At 38.7% G+C, this 23411-nt stretch overlaps 1 protein-coding gene across 1 annotated transcript in view; it reads right to left on the bottom strand.

Moving 5' to 3' along the window:
* LOC147136056 (uncharacterized) overlaps positions 1-23411 on the bottom strand; it is a 56609-nt gene that overhangs the window by 5604 nt on the left and 27594 nt on the right. Inside the window, exons 7-8 of the mRNA XM_086052135.1 lie at positions 1381-1479; positions 1095-1240 (exon numbers count right to left, since the gene is read on the bottom strand). Coding sequence (XP_085908261.1) covers positions 1095-1240; positions 1381-1479 — 245 coding nt within the window. The remainder of the gene's footprint in view (positions 1-1094; positions 1241-1380; positions 1480-23411) is intronic.

A 23411-nucleotide genomic window follows, 5' to 3' on the forward strand; every position in this document is an offset into this window, starting at 1 on the left:
GTGTGGTGCATCCGTCTCCGTGTGGGAAACTGTATGTCATCGCAACATGTGAGACAGCAACGTGCGCTCAAGCGTGTTTGTATTTCCTTCTCGTCACATCACGTAACCCGCGCCTCCCACCTGCAACTGGGGCATACCATTACAAGAGGTAGCGCTGGGGGGGGTGCAATAGCGCAATCCCTATAACAGCAGTTGTCGCTCGCGCAGACGCGGGAGTAGAAAGAAGCCTAAAAAAGAAGCCTTTCACCAGTAGGCTGAGATCAGTTTTGACCGCCTCACGAGCACGTCACACGCATGAAGGCCGATTAGTGGGCCGCACTAAAATCAATTTCTGGCCATGCTTAGTCTAGCCATTTTTTAAAATTTAGACACCCCCCACCCCTCCGCCCAAAAAATGGGCACCCGGCCGGGCCGGAGGGTCCGACCGGTCCGGCCCAGGGACGCACTGCCCAGCTCTGGTCATTTCCAATATAATTTATGGTCTATAATAACTCCAAGAAATTTTGTTTCATATACTCTTTCTATACGCTGTCCTGTGAAAAACACTTATCTCCAATTTTGGAAACATTTTTAATTTTCACTTTAATGCGATGTCTGTAACACGGAAACATGATTTGTGTAAAAATAAGAAAATTTAAATAAATGCAGATAAGTGTTTTTCACATGACAGCGACGATATATTTGTTTTATTCGAATTCAGAGATCATTTCTTAAAGTGGAAGTCAACCCAAATCTATTTTTTCAACAATATGTTTTATGCGAGCCCACTTATTGAAACAAGGCATTCTGATAAATATTTCGTTTGTGGAATAAGAGTTAATCGACTCATCTCTGGGGGCGGCCATTTTGTCACTTCTGTCGACTGAAAATGACATCACAACTACTCAGTGCTCAGGTAACGACCAATCACGGCTGACCTGTTTTCTGAAGCTGAGCCTCAAAGGCTTGTCTCGGTCTTCCGTGTGGAAACGCCTGACAGTTTATTAACAATTTTGAAAATGCAAAACAATTTGGCAAAAGATTTTCAATTATGCATTAATAATAGCAAATTTTTACAAAAAATGGTGAAAATGCACCAACACATTCATAGTTACCCACACAATATCTCTCCCTCCCTCCCTACCACCGGGTCCTCTCGGCTGAGCAAAATTCGTGCTGGGGACAGCAGGCTCTGGGTCTGGCTCTTGTTGCTCATCGACATCCTCTTCCTCAGAGGAATCCGTGTCCTCCTTCGATGGAACTACATTGTACAATGTAATCCAAATAAAAATGTAACCACCATTAAACAACAACACTAATCAGTAACCAATATTTCAAAATATCAAAAACTAAACTTAATTACTGAACTGAGAATGTGACTGGTTCTGTCTATGCTCTGACCTAGTGATGATGGGCTGTGCTGTATTGTGCATTCTCTTTCCGGACTAGTCCCAGGAAGGGAGCTGCCACCTTTGTCTTCTGTGTCGTCCCTCAGTGGAACTACATTGTATAAAAATCTAAATATTAGTGTAAGCAAAATAAACATACAACCACCATTAATAAAACAACACACATCAGTAACCAACACTTCAAAATATCCCCCTGCACCCCCCCCCCAAAAAAAAGTAAGGGTTCCTACAAAATTAAAATTTCCAGACCCTAACTCCCAGACCTCTCAGTATTAAAGACAGAAATCTTTTAGTGACATTTGAGTAGTAAGATGTGTATCATGTGAATAGATTATGCAATTCATCATGCAAATAATTTGTTATAATTATTCAGAATTTGTATGTATTGAATATTGTATTTAGTATCTCATTAAATTATTTCCAGGAGATTGTAGATAGGTGGTGTATGCAAAATAATTAATCCAAACATTTTAAGATTCCCAGATAACTATTAAGATAAATATATTTCCATACAATTGTTTCCATTTTCCATACTACGATAGACCTGGAAATATAGAAATATCGAATTCCATACTTTCCATACTAGCGGGGTTCCTACCTTGTAACTTAAAATTATTACTGAAGTGAGCATGTGACTGCTTCTATGCTCTGACCTGGTGATAGGATGTGTGTATCAGATTCTCTCTAGTTCTGATTCGTCCCAGGATGGGAGCTGCTAGCAGACCTGAATTCTGGCTGTCTGCCTGCCTCATCTTTTCTGACACGGTTCTCTTTAAAAGAGGTCATAAATCTTCTCCCCCTGCCCTTTCATTCACAACTGACCCAATGAAAAAATGATCGGATCATCGATCCTGATCATATCATCGAACCTGATCATTTGAATCAGGTGTGGTGTGTTGTAGTAGGGAGGGATCCAAAACAGGCAGAATATGGCTCTCGACGAACCGGAGTTCCCTACCCTGCTCAAGAATATATTTGTATCATCAGCAAAGAGTATTAATTTTAATGACTGTGATATATTCAATATATCATTTATATTCCAATTGAATAGTTGTGGCTCTGAAACAGACCCCTGTGGAATGGCTAGTTTTTCTGATGTACGCTGCTCCATTTTTATATACCGTACCATTCCTATTAAATAACATTTTAACCAGTCCAACACTAACCCTCAAATTCCATATTGTTCCAGTTTGTTGAAAATGATTGGATGATTAAGTAATTATATCAAATACTTTTTCAAGATAAAAAAAAAAAATAACAGCATGTTTTTTCTGAAGTGGTGCATCAATGATTTCTTCAGTTGCTTCATTAAAGTGCTATCGCCAAAATCATATTATCTGAAACACTGAACCCAATAAATGATATTCTATGTGAAAGTTTAAATTCAGACTTAACATAGCGTTTTTTTGCTGCTGCTAAGTAAGGCGCACAAGAGCTAGAAAAGTCCAACAGATGAGACGTCTCTTTAGGCCTTCTTTTCACTCCACCCCTCTCCCAAACACATGCAGATCAAGATGGCAACTTTCCCTGTTAGAACATCCAGAAATAGCTCACCCTTTGGGCTGTTAGTTCCAGTCCAACGACTGATAGTAGCTGGGGACTTTTTTTTCTCAATTCTTTGAACTTCTAAACACCAATATGGCTTCATATGACCTACATTGCACAAGTTATTCTTTAACATCAATTCAATTACATTTTTCCTGCTTATGAAGATATTTTTTTTCAACTGGTGTGTTTTTAATCAACCTCTTCAAGAATATTATTTACGATCATTGGAATAGTGGCACTTAGATCGATGAACAAGCATCCAGAGCAATGCAATTAAATGGAAATTGCCAATAAATGACATGTACTCCACATCAAAACCAAAAGTCACATTGTAAAAAAGCAATTTAATCATGAAGATGTGTGTGTGTCTGGTTTTTCTTTTCATTATTTGCTGCTGTCTGTTTACTTGGGAAATGAATTCTAAATATTATTTTATTACTTTAATGTTATTGCCTGGCTACCTCTCAATCCATCGCAGACGTCTTTGATCTGCCGTAAGAGCTTCCTCTTTTTATCTTACACTTTTGCACAAATGACATCCTTTACTGTTGAACAAATTGCATTTAATCTTCTACTATACTATTAGTATTTTCAAAACTTTTCCATTGTTCCTTCAAGACCATAACTCTTTCCCAACAATATCAGGATAAAGTTGGCTCGATATGTAACTTTTATTGTTGCATGTCCATTATCTTGGATTAATCATTGACATAGATGGAAAGTCTGGACATCAATTGAAAACAGTGAATGGAGAACACTGTGAAGGACAAGATATGAAAAATGATGATGAGTCATAAGCTACCATAAGAGTGAATATGTATGTTGTCAAATGTGTGTTGTCATATGTGTGTGTGTGTGTGTGTGTGTATGTATATATATATATATATATATATATATATATATATATATATATATATATATATATATGGAAACGTTTATATATATATATATATATATATATATATATATATATATATATATATATATATATATATGGAAACGTTTATATATATATATATATATATATATATATATATATATATATATATATATATATGGAAACGTTTATATATATATATATATATAAATATATATATATATATATATATATATATACATATATATATATATATATATATATATATATATATATATATGGAAACATTTATATATATATATATATATATATATATATATATATATATATATGGAAACGTTTATATATATATACATATATATATATATATATATATATATATATATATATATATATATATATATATATATATATATATATATATATATATATATATATATATATATATATATATATATGGAAACGTTTATATATATATATATATATATATATATATATATGTATAAAAGTTACATATCGAGCCAACTTTATCCTGATATTGTTGGGAAAGAGTTATGGTCTTGAAGGAACAATGGAAAAGTTTATATATATATATATATATATATATATATATATATATATATATACACACGCACACACATACACACGCACACACATACATATATTATTTATATGCACACACACACACATACACACGCATACATATATAATATATATATATACACACATACATACATACATATATATATATATATATATGTGTATATATGTATATCTATATATATAATATATATATTCACATACACACGCATACTTATATAATATATATATATATATATATATACACCCACACACACCCACACACACACACACAGACTCAGGGCGGCCTGGTGGACAACTGGTGAGCATGTCAGCCTCACAGTGCAGAGGTCGTGGGTTCGAATCCTGCCCCGGCCTTCCTGTGTGGAGTTTGTACTCCGATTTCCTCCAAAAACATGCATGGTAGGTTAAATGAACACTCTTAATTGTCCCAAGGTGTGAATGTTTGTTTTTCTATGTGTGCCCTGTGAAAGGTTGGCAACTGGTTCTGGGTGTTTTTATTTTTATTTGTCACATAATGTATATGTAGTGCTTGCAGTTGTATGGGAAGCAGGGAAAAAGAACCATTCCAAAGCCTGTGTAGTGTGCTCAATTTAACTGTTACCATATACACCACCTGAACAATAAATTGCAATTCAACTCACCTCAACTCTATTTATATAGCACTTTCACAAACAACAATATAAAGTTGTAGTGCCCTGCCACTGAAAGGAACCCTAGTTTATGTAATTGCTAACACCTGTGTGTGTATTTACTGCTTTACATAAAAAAGAATGCTGTGAAAAGAGTTATTAATTCATACAAATGTCTCAAACTGTAGTCGATACTTTTTTTTTTAAACCAAGCTATCTATGGCATCCATTCATAACAGAGGTGAAAAAAGGAGGCGCGTTAACATTGCGGCTCATGAACGTGACCAGCTGCATGTCATTATCCCTCCCCAAAGTACCAGCTAGGTAAGTCCGGATAAACTTTAAAATAATGTCATCTTAATTTGGTAGTAAAATTGCAGCTATTAAACACACACAGTGAAACCTCGATTTAACACACTAATAGTGGAGACGGGTCGTCCGTTAAGGATGATTGTCCTGATTGTTAAATTGAAGTACTTTAACTTTAGTGTACTGACCACCTGCTTCAACTTGAATTGTCATGATACAGTAAATAAACCACTCAAAAACATGTATTGTTGTAGCGGGAAGGGTGAATTATAAATGCCGGCACATGTGGAATGATGCAAACACACACACCCACATGCTGTTCAGCTGCACTCAAGACAGTGCAATCAGTTCCACAGAAAAATTACTAATATTGCCATGCAATATATTAACTGTAAATGTTACTGAGAAAAAACAAATTGCCAGTGTAGTTGCATGAGTGAGTCAAGTTTGGAATGTGTGCTGTGTGTGTAAGCATAGTGGCTGGAGAGAGTTTTTGTGCTTCGGGGCAGTCTTCTACCGCCCACTGCCCTGATCTCTCTTTTGAACTTTGGCATCAGGTACCCTCTCCACACAAAGCAGAAACTTTTCTTTGAGTGAAAGTTGGAGGAAAACAGAGAAAAAGTGAGACAATGGGGGAGAAAATGGTTGGAGTGGAATTACAGTGGAGGAGGGAAATTTTTTCGTGACATAGCTACAATATTTTTAAAGCGATTTACTGAAAATAAAAGCTGTTGTGTGTATTCTTTTATTTGATAGCATTGTTATTGAGATTTCTGATTTATTGAAATATATATATATATATATATATATATATATATATAGGCGGCACGGTGGGCGACTGGTTAGCACGTCCGCCTCACAGTTCAGAGGTCGTGGGTTCGATCCCGGCTCCGGCCTCCCTGTGTGGAGTTTGCATGTTCTCCCCGTGCCTGCGTGGGTTTTCTCCGGGCACTCCGGTTTCCTCCCACATTCCAAAAACATGCATGGTAAGTTGATTGGATACTCTAAATTGTCCCTAAGTGTGATTGTGAGTGCGGATGTTTGTCTCTGTGTGCCCTGCGATTGGCTGGCAACCAGTTCAGGGTGTCCCCCGCCTACTGCCCAAAGACAGCTGGGATAGGCTCCAGCACGCCCCGCGACCCTTGTGAGGAGAAGCTGTACAGATAATGGATGGATGGATGGATATATATATATATATGTATATATATATATATATATATATATATATATATATATATATATATATATATATACATATACATACTCACACAGAGCATCTATCCGCCTACTCCGGCGATAAACGATAAACAGGAAATTTAAAAAAAGACAGATTGAGCATAAGCAGGAGTGTGCATTTTCGCCCGTCTATGTTAATCGTCTATAACCTGACATTGATGATTATTGTTTCGTTTGATGCAGGTAAGTTTGCTGCTTGATTTTTTGTATTTTACATTGGGCATGTTTTTGGTCAGCTAATGGGTTGAAGGATCTAAATCTATATAAATGGCTTTATATTAGCCAACAGGTTAACCAAAAAACAATGTAGAAATTACACATTTACGGACATCGCATAATCAGTTAAAAGTGTTCAGAGTCAGGGTGCCCTGATCTGACCATGGGACCAGCTGGAGAGGATCAACCCTGGAGACAGGGCCAGCAGTGAGGAGACCAGCCCACATTATGCTTAGATTTTGAAGACAGTATAAATGTGAGGGCTGCATGTTAGACCATGCCCCTCGCTGCCCTCGCCCATCTTGGGTGAGAACATTCGTGATGGAAAAGCTGCCCAGACCTGATCATTGTATGATCAGCCACTAAACGGCCCTCATGCGTTTGACGTGGTCGCGAGGCGGCCAAATTTCATCTCAGCCTACTCAGTGAAAGGCTTCTTTTTAGGCTTCTTTCTACTTGCGCGTCGGTGCGAGCGACAACTGCCGCATTGATTCACGTGACCGACGCATTGTGCTGTTGGCGACAGGTCTGCAACACATGCCACGCACACATCAGGAATTGTTGCTGCTCTGATCGGTCCATTATGTCACATGTTGCGATGACATACAGTTTCCCACACGGAGATCATTTTTATGAATAAGGGCGGGGGGTCGGCGCGGACCGGCAAAAAAGGATCAAGTGCCCAGCTCTGCGAACAACGTTATGTTTGGAAACTCCTAACGTTATTCAAATGTGACGATCATTTAGTCAGAGTCAAGCCACATAAGAGGATAGTTAACAGCTGTGTTCATAAGTTGTGAGGAGAGCGTGCTGAGCACAGCACACAGGATAGTTTACATGTTGTGGCAAGGACGATGAGAAATCGGCAAATAAAGTGTGAAAGTGTTTGTTAGTTTTGTTTTAAGTTTGTTTTAAAACAGTTGACCTTAACTACAATCCCGCGTTGCATTTTACCCAAAGGACCTTATTGATGTTGTTGTGCAGAGATACAGTTAATGCTTAAGGCATGATTGCCGACGGGGACCGTGCTTCTTCTTCGATCAGATCTGATCGGGTCTTTTGCCCCTGCCAAAGACGTCACGCTTTAAAATATATTGTAGCGACTTCAAAGAACACACTGTCAGACGTAGTTTAATTATCATGTTTTTATTAGTCCAACCGGCTACTGTGGGCCACAGCTGACGCCAATACAGTACGACAACCGTTCAGTCAAAAAAGAGCAACAGCTCTCTTGTTTGCCCTCAGCTATCCAGCGAGCCGCGCGATGCATTCATTAACCTAGGAAACAACACAACTTGGCAAGACACAAATTCGACCACAACACAGATAACCCAATTCGTTACACGATTTCTGTAATATATTTTTTTGCATCAAAGTTTGCCACCCCATGGCTGTTCTACATGCTGACTGAAGACTTCTCGTCACCTTTCGTGGCTTTCAGAATCGGATTGTGGTGAAAAATTATTTGGAGTAAAACACACTTTATTAGAAATACTTCATGTTAAAAATCTCACGTTGTTTTATTATTAGTAATTGTTGGCATTTGATAAATTAATTGAGTTTCGACGCAGTGCTGAGAGCACTGCGAGCAGGCATTGAGCGCTATTCGAGCGCTAAGTGTTGATAGTGAGTAACTTTTTTTTTCTCTTCCCTCCTTCGACACAGCTCGTAGTTTGTTCGTACCAGCAAACTCAGTAGTTGCAGATTGCCCGTGTTTCACCACGTTTGTTGTTGTGTGTAAATGTTAAAAGGTGAGTTTAATCATTCAAGTTCGTGTCAGGTAACTGCTGTACATAAAAGCCTAGATATGTTCTCGTGAGTGATGTCACGTTGATGAGCACTAGTTAGTTATTTTGGCTCATATGCGAACTATTCTAGTGATGAAACGTGTGAATGTGTATTGTATGTATTGTTTGGCTGATTAATTTCTTAATACAGTGAATTGTAATGTTTAGGCATATTGTTAACAAATGGATATGCATTGGATGATGTTGCTAGGTTATTCTTTGTCTGTTGTTGCAGACCACAATAAATAGACGTGTTAAGTGGAATACGGGCCTGTGTTTTCTGACAGGATCACCCACATTCATACCTTGCAAATGGAAGTGAAGTACGAGCTGCCTCACAAAAGTAGCCGTAATGTACTTTATTTTATTTTTTATTTAGTAACTCCGAAGATAAAAACACAACAGCCACGGGGTGACAAACATAGACGCCAAAAATATATTGCAAATATATAAAGCGTGACATCATCAGCAGGCGCGAAGGACCCGATCCAATCTGGACATTTTAAAAAATTTCAATGAACATTCTATCAGTCCGGCCCTTGGCTTGTCGCAAAATTTTGTATTTGGCCCTCCGTCCATTTGACTTTGACACCCCTGCATTACAGCATTCTAGTTAAGGTAGGTCAATTTTATGATAAAAATTAAAACTTTAACATAGTTATTAGCGAACGTTCCGTCGTAATTGCCTGCTGCCGCGGTTGAATCAGAATTCCTCTCACAACCTGCAGCTTGGTATTTATTCTTCATTTTTAAAATTACATTTATTGCATAACAAGTAGGGATGGACCGATTATCGGCCGGGCCGATTATCGGTGCCGATATTTGGCATTTTGGCGATTAGCGGCATTTGCATTTTTTTTTCATTTTAAGGCTGATAAATTAAAAACTGCTTTATTCGTGCTTGCTGCAGCGTGCTTCTCTCTCTCTGTTTGCTCCAACACTGGCCCTACCTGCATTGGCAGATTGGCCCACCCAAAGCACCATCTGATTGGTTGCTTTTGCAGTGCGTAACAGCCAATCAGTGTAAAGCTGTGTGTGTGCTCCCTGCTCGCTCTCTCTCTGTGTCACCCAGGCACATACACGACGGGAGTCGGCGAGTTACTAGTTCAACATAATGCAATAGACTTTGCCGAAATTTTAGTAAATGTCAGTCTACTATAAGTCACTTGTAACATTACTATGAGCCCTTCTATGTCATATAAACACAAGGGGCAAATCTGCTCGCCACAGTAAGCTGCCTTGCGGTTCAAGCTAACCACTCCCTCAATGTCACAACGGTTAATTTGCTTTGTGAACGACATGGCTCCTAAGAGAAGTAAAGTTGCTTATAATATAGATAAATGGTGATAAAAGTAAGACGTGAGTGCCAGTGTGTGCGTATCTGTGTAAGCCATCTCATGAAAAGCTAAACTCAACTTTATTTATAGAGCACTTTAAAACAACCACCGCTCCAAGTGCTGTACATGGTGCAAAAATTGACGGCAAAGTACTGCATGTGAAAGTCCGGTCTTGGAAACATGCTTATTTTCTGGCTAGTAGCTGCGTTGAGGATTCACTTTTATGTTTTTGAACTTTAAAACAAAGATGTGTGAAAGATAAACATTTCAGTTATAGAGGATTTTTAGAAAACTATTTACTGTAAGGAGATGTTTGTTTTCATTGAACTATAAGACATGCAGCTGAGCCTGGGAACTCCCTGCACTTTTTTACGAGACTTGAAACAAAGTTGTTTATTTTTTAAGATCAAGACAAAGTTGTCTATTTTTTAAGATCTAGAAAAGCTTTAACATCTCGCAAATCACTAAAGTTGTTTAATAAACATGGGCTTAACCCATTAAGGCCTAAAGCGCCTTTCTCAACAGCTCCACAAAACCTAAGGTCGTCTTTGGAATTACCCTCGAAAACCTGAAGTTCTCCCAGAAATTCAACACTTACAAAATGATTAATATCTCAGGCTCTGTAGCAGACAGAAACATAATTCCAAAACAATTAAAGAGCTTAGACATGTGGCTTTCACACGGGTAGAATTTATTATTATTTACTGTTTCAATCGAAGATAACATGTCAGTGCAAGAGAAGCACTATTTTAATTTTTTAAAAAATCGAGCGGTAATTACCATCCTCTATTCTGTTACAAAGACATCAATATCGTAATTCTCTACAAACCATATCATATCACGTTCGACTGGTTCCACTGGTCGTGCACGTCGTCTATACATCACTGCCGTTACTTACTTGAATCAGAGCTCCCGGCGATCGACGGCGTCCGCCATTAGCCTACCTACGGCTCAAAAAAATTCCACGACATCCTCCGCGGTCTCGTGACACCGTCACGTGTATATTCTGATGCATTAAGTTGGCTAAGAGACGGAGAATTGGATTAAAAAAGGATGGTGACGTATCCGCTCCCCCGGTTTGAAAGGTAGAAAGACGCAACAGCGCTCCCGGCTCTAGTGGTAGAAACGCGGTTATGCGCTCCCCTGAAAAAAGCATATTGGTCTATCCCTAATAACAAGTATTTATAAGTATGGGAGCCATGTCTGGGGTTCGCAACAGCGTAACAAAGGCGTAAATCCCCCAAATATCCATCCATCCATTATCTGTACCGCTTCTCCTCACAAGGGTCGCGGGGCGTGCTGGAGCCTATCCCAGCTGTCTTTGGGCAGTAGGCGGGGGACACCCTGAACTGGTTGCCAGCCAATCGCAGGGCACACAGAGACAAACATCCGCACTCACAATCACACCTAGGGGCAATTTAGAGTATCCAATCAACTTACCATGCATGTTTTTGGAATGTGGGAGGAAACCGGAGTGCCCGGAGAAAACCCACGCAGGCACGGGGAGAACATGCAAACTCCACACAGGGAGGCCGGAGCCGGGATCGAACCCACGACCTCTGAACTGTGAGGCGGACGTGCTAACCAGTCGACCACCGTGCCGCCTCCCCCAAATATAAAACATTAAAATAAATATGATACAAAATAATCATAATAAAAATAATAATAATAAGTCCGACTCTACTTCGTGTTTTTTCACCTCGCGCAGGGTTCAGGTCCCCATTAACCCCAATAAATGAGGGATCACTGTATATATATATATATATATATATATATATATATATATATATATATATATATATATATATATATATATATATATATATATATATATATATATATATATATATATATGAATATGTATATAATTAAATGTTGTTATTGATCGCATCAAAATATTTGACTCATTTAACGCAGGCGCAGAATGACCGCCCATGCATAATCCCACTCAGAAGTGCAGTGAGCAACAGAGCGGACGTGTGTCGGCAGCGAGTATAAAGAAGCATTTAGAAAAAAGAGGGTAGCTTTAAATCTCAGAAATGTGAATAAATTGGTTTGCCTTGGCGACTCAGAATGAGTAGAGAAGAGGGCTGTCTTGTTTTGTGTGAATAAAGTCAGTTTAAAGTAGGAACACACGACGTGCTGATAACTGTACTGCTTCTCACTCAATCTTACGTCATATGAGCCAATCACATACGTGTGCACTTCCGAGACCACTTGGAAAATATAAACACTAAGAATATTACAAGGGCCACATATAAATGTGTACATTACACGCACACACTTGTTTGTGTTTGCACACATTTGAAATATTTCTGTCACTGTTCTTTGCGTTTTTGTTTTGTAGTGAGTAAAAATACTACAGAAAGAATGTTAAGAATTTTAATTTAAACATTTTTATTTTCACCTCATGAGGATTTATTATAATAAAAGATACATTACATATGAACAGTATGTTGAATGTATATATCCATCTTGTGTCTTTTATCTTTCCATTCCAACAACAATTTACAGAAAAATATGGCATATTTGGGAGATATTTGGGTTCAAATTGCAATTAATTAAGATTAATTCTTTTTTAAGCCGTGATTAACTTGATTCAAATTTTTGATTGTTTGACAGCCCTAATATATATATATATATATATATATATATATATATATATATATATATATATATATATATACATACATATATATATATATATATATATATATATGCATATATATATATACATACATATATATATATATATATATATATATATATATATATATATGTATATATATATATATATATATATATATATATATGTATATATATATATATATATATATATATATATATATATATATTAGGGCTGTCAAACAATTACAAATTTGAATCAAGTTGATCACGTCTTAAAATAGAATTAATCTTGCGCGTATCTTTACATATATTTTCATGTGTATGTTTATTGTAAAAAAAAAAAAATCCCTTTATTTTTCAGTTCGATTAATTTCTTAAATTTTAATACCCTTAACATGAATAACAGGATTGATTTTCTTATGCAAACACTTTATTAAATCAACCCAAACATATTTTTGAAAAAAATATGTTTTATGCAGGCCCACTAGTTGAAACGAGGCATTCTGATAATTATTGCGTTTGTGGAATAAGAGTTGATCCACCTGTTTTAAGCTATCACTGGGGGCGGCCAGTTTGTCACGTCTGTCGACTGAAAATCACAGTTGCTCAGGGCTCAGGTAACAACCAATCACAGCTCACCTGTTTTCTTAAACTGAGCCATGATTGGTCGTTATTTGAGCCCTCAGGGCATCTGTGATGTCATTTTCAGTTGACAGAAGTGATAAAATGACCGACCCCTGAGATGGCTAGATTTTGCTGCTTGACTCCATCCATCCATCCATTATCTGTACCGCTTCTCCTCACAAGGGTCGCGGGGCGTGCTGGAGCCTATCCCAGCTGTCTTTGGGCAGTAGGCGGGGGACACCCTGAATTGGTTGCCAGCCAATCGCAGGGCACACAGAGACAGACATTCGCACTCACAATCACACCTAGGGGCAATTTAGACAGTCCAATCAACTTACTATGCATGTTTTTGGAATGTGGGAGGAAACCGGAGTACCCGGAGGAAACCCACGCAGGCACGGGGAGAACATGCAAACTCCAAACAGGGAGGCCGGAGCCGGGATCGAACCCACGACCTCTGAACTGTGAGGCGGACGTGCTAACCAGTCGACCACCGTGCCGCTGCATAGAACATATTCTTGAAAAAAAAAAAAAATGTTTGCGTTGACCTTCCTCTTCAATTGAAAAAACAAGCATTGGATTCAACTCATACAAACAACCCCTCAGCCCTTTCAAACACACACACCTACACGCATGCACGCACGCACACACACAATCATTGACATTAGTGTTGTTCTGACAGATATGTTTATTTCGTCTTGAGAGCGACTTGTTGGTCAAGCGCCGCTTGGATTTTGAACTATACGAGAGCAGTCATCTTTACGCACGTCACTTTGATTGCACTCTGGCAATGACTTCATCGACTAAAAAGATTATTACTTGCTGCTCAAGTGTCTTATAAAGGTATTTTGTTTATTAAAATTCTGTTGTGGGTATATTTTAATGTAAATTGTGTCTGATAAATGAACGATAAACAAGGTGGTGTACCGCTGAGATTGTCCCGTGCGGCTCTCGATCGCGCTGCGTGGTTCCTGCTGTTATAAAATACAGCTGCTTCGGAGCAAACGGCATGTTATTTTGTATTTATTATTTTTCTAAAATGCTGCAATATTGTTTCGTGGGTATGTATTTCTTTTTGTATATTGTGCTTAAGTATTTATTCCTTTTTGATTTGGTTTGGTATGGCGCTAAAAAGAAACGAGAGAGAGAGAGGTGAATTACAGCGAGAGTACTCACGTCTGACTCACAAGACTCAACAAAACACTGTCCTGCCGTGTCGGTTCTCTTTAGGAAGGAAGACGCCAGAGAAAAATACATGAAGTCAGACCTATTGTAACCCACCATACCACGGCCTCTGAAGATAAGGAAGAACAACTTTTAAAAGCGTTACATTACATCGCGACTATCACCGCGGGGTAGTGGGGATCAGCCGTGCATGTCAGCTGAGGAATTCATCCTCATCGTCAAATTTTGAAGCAGATGTAACGCCTCCTCTACTCTAAAGCTTTTTTTTAAATATACATGTACTCTAAAGCTTTTTTTAAAAAAAAAAATACATGTATAGATCATGGTGACCAGCAGTCTTTATCAGTGCAGCCGCTGGTGGCTATGGAAACCTTAATCACGTGATCAAAAAAATTGACGGCGTCAAAAGGGAGTCGGATTAACGCAGAGAATAACGCGCTAAATTGACAGCCCTAATATATGTATATATATTTATATATATATATATATATATATATATATATATATTGCATATGGATATATATATATATATATATATATATATATATATATATCTCAATAAAAATTTTATATAATAAAAAAAAATGTTAATCACTTCACTTGACAGCGATATATATATATATATATATATATATATATATATATATATATATCGCTGTCAAGTGATTAACATTTTTTAACTAATTAATCTCAAAATTTTCTATAATTGATCGCGATTAATCGTATTTTTCAACTACAATTTTTACGACACTTGGAATCGATATTTACTCGTAAAATACAACAGTTGAACGATACATCAAAGACGTACAACTAATATGGAATTTGAATTTGGCTTTTCAAAGTGTGCAAATTATTTTGGATTCCTCCAATGAGCCGTCGAGCAACTTTTGAAAGTAAAACTATGTAAAAGTCCATCTTTGCGACAGTGACCCTCCTCTAAGTTTGGCTGCAAAGCGAGCAGAGGTCAGCTGCCACAGGAAGTAAATAAAACTGAGTTAACTGAATATATATCCATCCATCCATTATATATATATATATATATATATATATATATATATATATATATATATATATATATATATATATATATATATATATATATATATATATATATATATATAAATGTATATATATACATATAAATATATATGTATATATATATGTATATATATCCGCCCATTTGCTCCATTCGGCTCGTACAAAGCAAGTCAACTTTTTTGCCATTTCGCCTCGCGGCAGCCAATCAACATCGGGTATACTAAGTCACACACAGCCACACAGCGTCCTGTTCACTCGGCGGCCAGCAATATTGTTAGCATTAGCATAGTGTGCAAAAACGTTGACTTGTTTTATACACGCCGAATGGAGCGAATGGGTGGACTGTTGTTGCTGCAAATCTGCTTGAGGCTGGCTATCAGCAGCTACTGTCCGGACTATCCTTCCCTGGCTGATTCCATTCAGTGCGTAAGGTAATAACAAAACATTTTTTTGTTGTATTGTGCTATATAGGTTGATGCAGCCATGCAAGGTACACCAGCTTATACGGTACATATAAAAATAATTCTCAATATATTTATAAATAATGTGTTTTGCATTTTTAGTAGGTGGTAGATCATTTTGACTTGGTCATGTCATAAGTAGCTCTCAGGCTGAAAAAGTGTGGGCACCCCTGGTATACATCATCCGATTCTTTGCAAGATAATTTGGGTAAGTTTGGTTCACGCTATTTATGTTGGTCGGAAATGGCTGTGATTTTGAGCAGGCCATTTTCTCATTTTAAAAAATACTCTATGTAAATTTTAAGTTTTGCTCTGACTGGGCCATTTTCCTTCATTTGATATGGAAAACATCTTTCCTCTGATGGTTAGCTGCCGATATGTGGGCGTCTTGCGGCCACTGTGTCTCTTCATTGTGTTGGCTCCGTTGAAATTCGGCAGGGCGTCGGCATAAATGTGGCTGGCCATGATGCATTCTGAGGCAACCACAGCAGAACAACAGCCTGTTTGTCCTGGAAGAGAAATCGTTTGTTTTTGTTTTTTTAAGTCCACCTCCAAGGTGACACCTGGTGACCTCTCGGCTGCCCAGCGATCACTCTGAGGTGTACTCACCAGCGTGAAGCCATGGTGCACAGGTCCACTACTAGATCCACCTATATGGTGACGCCTCACAGCCTGTATGTGTGGCTGTGTTGATTTAAATACGAAAATGTATTTGTAGCATGTGTGAAAGCTTACGTTGACAATGACATCCTCCACAAAAGGTTCACGAACACAGCAAAGTGTTCTGGTTCCGAAATGCTTAGGAGTTTCTACAAAAATGAAAGTTTTATTTCTCAACTTTTCTGTGCTTGGCAGCTGATAGAAAATGTTAGCTTGGTCACGTTTGTAGCCGCTCAGCCGTTTTTGCTGAGTTGAGTAGCTGTGTAGCAATCACAAAGTGGGCTGTTTTTTTTTCATGAATGTTGAGTGCATGTCACAAGATACCAAATTCTCATTTTACAGGCCTTTGCCTTTCAAAGGCTTTTGCATGCAAATGACAAACCACACAGATGTCCAACTTAAACAATCCCACAGACTCATTTTGACCGACTGTATGTTATGCATAGAGCAGTGGAAAAAAAATATTTTGATGGCATCGGACGTTTACATTTTGAGATTTTCAATGACACCCAAAACACATCCAGGTAACCAATCTTTCACCACAACTTAACAGGGTCAATTAAAATTCCTAAACATGCGTATGATACAGTTAAAGACTAAGATTATGTCATTTTAGGAAGTTGAGAAGAATTTGTTAAAATCCAAACATGAGTTTGAGAAGTCCTTACAATTCGCAGGAGGAGTGAATCTGAACCCAAATCTGCCAGACCATGAGTAGCCGAATAATACAGCCATGTAGCCATGTCAGGTCAGGATTGTGCTGGAAGTTGTAGTGTTTAAAAGAGAGAAAAAAAGGCACACGTACAGTCATATTCATCAATTCACCCGTTTTCCAAATGTACAAAAAGGAAACAGTGCAGTGTGCTTCCACCCACTTTATGTTCACATGCAGTCATAATGATAGTATACCAAGAAAAATTGGTAGATTTAAATTGACAGCACTGGGTTCAGAATAGTCCAAGGAGTGTAGTGGTGGTCTTTTGAAGCGTTATATTACACAATTTGTCTCTTTTAACGGAAAGTATGTAAGTAAATAAGTAACTAAATAAATAATTCCAACGACTTGATGAACCTTAGTTCACAAACGTAAGTCTTGGTTTGCGAAATTCTTGGTGAAAATCTAGATATTTCCTAACTGTTCACATACTTTTTCTTTGCAATGGTGCATGGCCTCATTGTCCATCGAATTAGTCACAAGGTGATGAATAACAATGATGATAAAGAATAATAATACAAGAGAAAACAGGCAGGGGAAGTGCAGGTGGGTGGTGTGAAAGTGGCTGGGTATCTGGGTATTGGTGAAAAAAAAAAAAAAAAACGAACAGTGGGAGAGGACAAAAAGAAAGGAAGACAGTGCTGTCCAGAAGACTAGACATTCAGATGAAAGGGTGGCATCTGACGAGAGTTAAGACAACGCACAGGCCAGGGTGCTATATCCTCCACAACTTTAGCATTGTACGCTCAAAGGAAAGTCAGAAACACAATTTTGCAAGGAGAATGTTGCTATTTGAAGATTGCTATTATTCTTCCATCCATTGTCTGATGCTTGCCCTCATTAGGATTGTAGAGAGCATATGGACAAAGATTCACCATCAACAACACCTATGGAAAAGTTTTAGTCTAAAATCAATCCAACTTGCATCTTTTTGGAATCAGTGGACTGCTGTAATACACATATATTTTTTTCTAAATTGAAAATGATCATAGTGAGTCAACAATGATAATAACTGACTGTCTATCAGTCATAAATGGTTACGGTTATGATTGAATCTTGCCACTAAACATTGAACTACAAAATGTATTTGGCCTGCAGTATGATTTTAACTTAAGGCCTGGAGATAGACCAATCTGAAGTTGGCCAACTGTGACCGGCGCTTACGCCCTGCTCTTGACACAATATCGTGCAATACTTACATTTTCTATAAGATTAAGGCAGAAAAGGCATCTTCAGTATTTATCCGCATTCATCACTTCCTGTTTTTGCCCCGTGCGCTAGCTAACAGTCAATCAGAGTGACCAAATGTCACGACCTACGACGCAGATTCAACATGCTCAAACGACCACCAGACGCTTCCCAACGGGATCCGATGTTGCGATGGTGTTCATTACATCAATCAGATACTGCAATTCGACGCTTCTCGATGTCCGACTGGTCTATCTAGGCCCCAGGTGTCAAAGTCAAGACCCGGGGGGCATATCCGGTTCGCAAGCTCATTTTATGTGGCCTGCGAAGACAAGTCATGTGCATTTGCTTCACGTTTCTTGCAAATTGTTTTCACTTTTAACACTGAGATATGAGATAGTGCAACCTGTTATTTGTTACCAATCCTCCCTTTCAAAATAAATTAAAAAATAATTGAACAATTACTTGCATTCTCGCGTCAAAATTTTGTATTTTATAGACCTTAAGCCTTTTCCTCATGTAGGCTCACTCAAAAAAGGCTTAACGTCCATAAAATCAAAAATATTGGGGCGATTGGTTTGAGGATGAGGTGGGCATGTGTACAGATGTGCTGATGAATTTTGGTGATGATTGATTGTAGTTTTCAGACATTAGGTGACATGAAGCTTTTTTACCTTAAACGTTTTACACTGTCCTGCTGCTGACAGCCCTCCAGTTTTTCTCCTTGACGGTTCATCGTCATTGTTGCTGTAAGTGTTGCTCTGCAACTCTTGAATTTGAGAATAAATAATTCATAGTTTGTCAGTAGAGTCAGAAATTCTGTGATTTGTTGTTGTTGTGAATTAATAGATTATTTTAAGTAAATATAATGTATTGCTTAGATGTAACAAAAGGGAACATGTTAATTACTGTGGATAATGTCATGTGTTCATGTCCGGTACTTTTATTTCTTGTGCTACACTGCAAGTTTGGAGTGAGGGACATTAACTGCGCATGTCCACCTGTTCATGCCAATGCTACTGTGCATGCTAGGAAGTTAAACTGACATCAAAAGGACACTGATGAAGACAAAAGAAATTCCTTTGTGGATTACCGGACATTCACCTCTTTTCACGGCAAGCGGCCAACGAGGTATTCATTTGTTGTACTTTTTATTTACTATGTCGACGCTGTGCGTCTCATTTTTACTGTTTCCTTGTTTAAAAATGTAGTTCTCACGGCGTGTGCAAGTCGTGTGATGGCGTGTACAAGGCGTGTGCAAGTCATGACCACGGCAGAGGATGCGAAAGCAATAAACGCCCGTTCCCAAGAACCGCCTGTGTCACTTTTGTTGTGGAGAGAGCTACAGTTGCAATTCATAAACCAACTCATTTCCATCTATTAGATCAGTGGTCCCCAACCTTTTTTCTGCTGTAGACCAGGGGCGGAGCCAGAACGTGGCTAATGGGTGAACTGAATAATATGGAGTTCAGATCTTCCTTAGACAACCACAGTTATGCCATTCTTAATATTCAATCAAATAAAAAATACAACAAAGCACAAATTCCAAAATAATTTAATAACAATTTCCTAAAAATTTTTAAGTACCGGTATATTTTTTTTTTCATGAATCTCACTGGGTGGGCAGTCTGTCAATCTGGGTGGGCCTGTGCTGACCCAGGCCCACCCATGGCTCTGCCCCTGCTGCAGATCAGTTGCAACAATTCTATAACCCTTTGCGGACCGGCAATTGCACTGAGTCGTGGGCGTGGGTTGGATGGGGATGGTGGGGCTTTGGGGTGGGGTTGGCAGTAATGGTTTGAAGGTGTGCAGTGCTACAACAATAAAAAAAAGTTTAATAAAAATTGTTATTTTTTTTATCACCAATATTGAATGACTTTTTAAGCTTAGCAATGCGGTTAGGCACCAAGTATGATGCGCTCAAGGCACATTTGTTGACAAATCAGTTTTGAAGGCTTCATTGACTCATTGGAGAGGCGCTCACCGCATATTGTGCAGAGCGGGCTTCGTTCGTGTGTCGTAATCACCTGTCACCGTAAATCCATTTCAAGTCAGTCTTTTGGTATTATCTGTGACATTCACCTTTATTTTTCTTCTTGGCCACAGGCTCTGGTGTTGAATGCTCACTGGGCTTCTTCCCCATTGCAAAGAAACATTCCAAATTCGTCTGTTTATTTGACTCATTTTAGTAGCTTTTGTGAATTTAATATTAGCGTTGTGTGACCAAGATAACTTGACATGTGTCAAGAGTCAGTCATATGTAATAGAGAGAATACGGTCACTTTTAAAAATATAAATTTTTTTTCAGCTTCAGATAATAAACCGGAAGTCCTGTAAGTTTCTTTCTTTCATCCGTGCGGCCCAACGCGGCCCGCTACCAGTGATCGGGGACCATTGTATTAGATCAACCACATGTAATTGAACCTTATGAGGTCAAATTTATTTGGAATATTTTCTTCCTGTTATCAAACATTTCATTAACTTTCTTAAATGTCACTAAGTCACCAGTTCTACTGTGGATTCTGACCAGTGAAGGATTAACTAATGTCTACACAGTCAATAGTGTGAATTGAGAGCAGCAGATGAAGTTCGGAGGAGAAGGAGGGGTCAGGAGAGTGTTTTATGATAAATCCACAGACACATCGAAGCACCCACCCCAACACTACACACACGCACACACCATGACACACATACAACAGTACACTGGTTGCCATGGGGACTGGTCATAGCTGCAGATTGTGCCAATAGGGTGGCAATGAGTCCAACTGAGATCAGAGACCTGACTGTTATAATTAAGGATCAATACTCCAACCTCATTGATGCAGCACTGATGCAAATTTTAATCAAAACACATACTTCATTATTTATTTGTTAGCTAAATGACTGTTTATCACATTTATGAAGTGAAAAACATGCTGTTTGTGCTCCATAAGAGGACAAGAAGCTGCCTAAACAGTCTGGAGCCTTGAATTTGGAAAAGGGGGTAATTAGTAAAATGTTCTGTGCACAAAGGGGTTGAAGATTAAAAAAGCAAGATATCTTTGCACATAATGAAACAAACTGGTAAATGTACTGGATTAAAAAGCGACTCAAGCAAAAGGATATTGGTGTCAAAATGCACTAATTGCATTAATTGCGATCAATTAATTACAGTCACAGTTAAAGCGTTATTATTTTTTTTAGCGCGTTAATTTCAATCTCTAACTACTGTTTCTGTATGATTATGATAGTATCTGTTTTGACGGATGGGGCTTGTGCTTGAGTTGTTGGGGGTGTAAAAAACAGTGGTAAGTGTCACACCCTGAAGTGGACACTGTTTGACTGTCATTGTGTTTGGCATAACCAGATAGCATAGTTGGGCATTCCACCTATGTGACGAACCGGTCTGTCTATCCACCGATGATTGACGGCCATTTTGTAGACGATGCACTATAAATGGGAAACTTTAAAAAAAAATAGTAGGACTAAGCATGACGACTGGTTAGCACGTCCACCTCACAGATCAGAGGTCGTGAGTTCGATCTCTGCCCCGGCCTCCCTGTGTGGAGTTTGCATGTTCTCCCCGTGCCTGCCTGCGTGGGTTTTTTCCGGGTACTCTGGTTTCCTCCCACATTCCAAAAGACATGCTTGGTATGTTAATTGGACACTCTAAATTGCCCCTAGGTGTGATTGTGAGTGCAGATGTTTGTTTGTCTCTGTGTGCCCTGCAATTGGCTGGCAACCAATTCAGGGTGTCCCCCGCCTACTGCCCGAAGACAGCTGGGATAGGCTCCAGCACGCCCTGCGACCCTTGTGAGGATAAGCGGTATAGATAATGGATGGATGAATGGACTAAGCATAGCCCTTTTTTCGGTCCATGTAATCGCCTATTTTCGCGGTGAGGTGAAGTTTCTGTAACAATAGTCTTGTTAGATTCTGTTGTTGTTGTTTGGGGGACAGATTTGAGTGAGGGAACAGGCAAGAGGAAGTGATGTTTTCCCTATGTTATGAGACTGAGGCCCAGACTAAATGCGTCGACTTTAAATGCGGTGAGGCACGAGACTCTTAGATGTACATAACGATCCAAAAAAGGTCCTTAAAGGTGCTAAAAGGAGAAACATTTAGTCCGGTCGCGGTGAGGTTTCTGTAACAATGGTATTGTTAGATTGAGGGAACAGGCAAGAGCAAGTCATGTTTTTTTTCCCTGTTACGAGACTGAGGGCCGGACTAAATGTGGTGAGGCTTCCGAGGTCCTTAAAGGTACATAAAGTGCCAAAAAGGTCCTGGAAAGTGCTAAAAGAAGATGTATGTGAGCAGTGATGAGGCTTCCACAGTGAGTCAGTCTTTCGTTTCAAATATTGCCCAGCCGAAGGGGTACGGAGTGGTAGTTTGTCAAAGTTGGTAGAGGGAAACGCTAACGGAAGCCCATTTAAAATCAATCAATCAATCAGCCTATAGACGATGACTATTTTAGGCTGATAGATGGACGGCGGAAGGGTACCCTGGGTCTACGCGATACACGGACTGTGATGTTTTAGTAAAATGCCCAGCTTTGCATGACAGGTTCCTATTGTAGGTGAGTGGGCAAGTTCAGGAGCAGAAAGAAGACGTAAAAATGGAAGAGCATGTGAGAGTTGTTGGTTCGATGAATGGTAAATTTAAAAAACGCCCTGACAGCACTACTGATAAAGGCAGAGTGATATGCCTTCTTTGTAAGAATGACTTTGCTTACCAAAGAAGCAGTTCAAGCCTACCACATGAATGCAAAGTGACCATCCGCGACTAAAGCCACAGCTAATGATAGCAACGAAGACGCTAATGTAGCGAGCCACTGCAAAGCCCTTCGCCAAACTAAACTTGAGAACAGCCCCCATATGAGCAAGTCTGCGACCGACAGGCTGACGAATGTTCTTGCCAAGGGAATAGTGATGAACTGCTGGCCGATCGACATAGTTGAAGACAAGGGAGTCATTGAGGTGTTGCAAACAGCGTCCAATGACCCA

The sequence above is a fragment of the Filicampus tigris genome, chromosome 14 (assembly GCF_054856515.1).
Source record: "Filicampus tigris isolate MCC_2025a chromosome 14, RoL_Ftig_1.0, whole genome shotgun sequence".
Lineage (NCBI taxonomy): Eukaryota > Metazoa > Chordata > Actinopteri > Syngnathiformes > Syngnathidae > Filicampus > Filicampus tigris.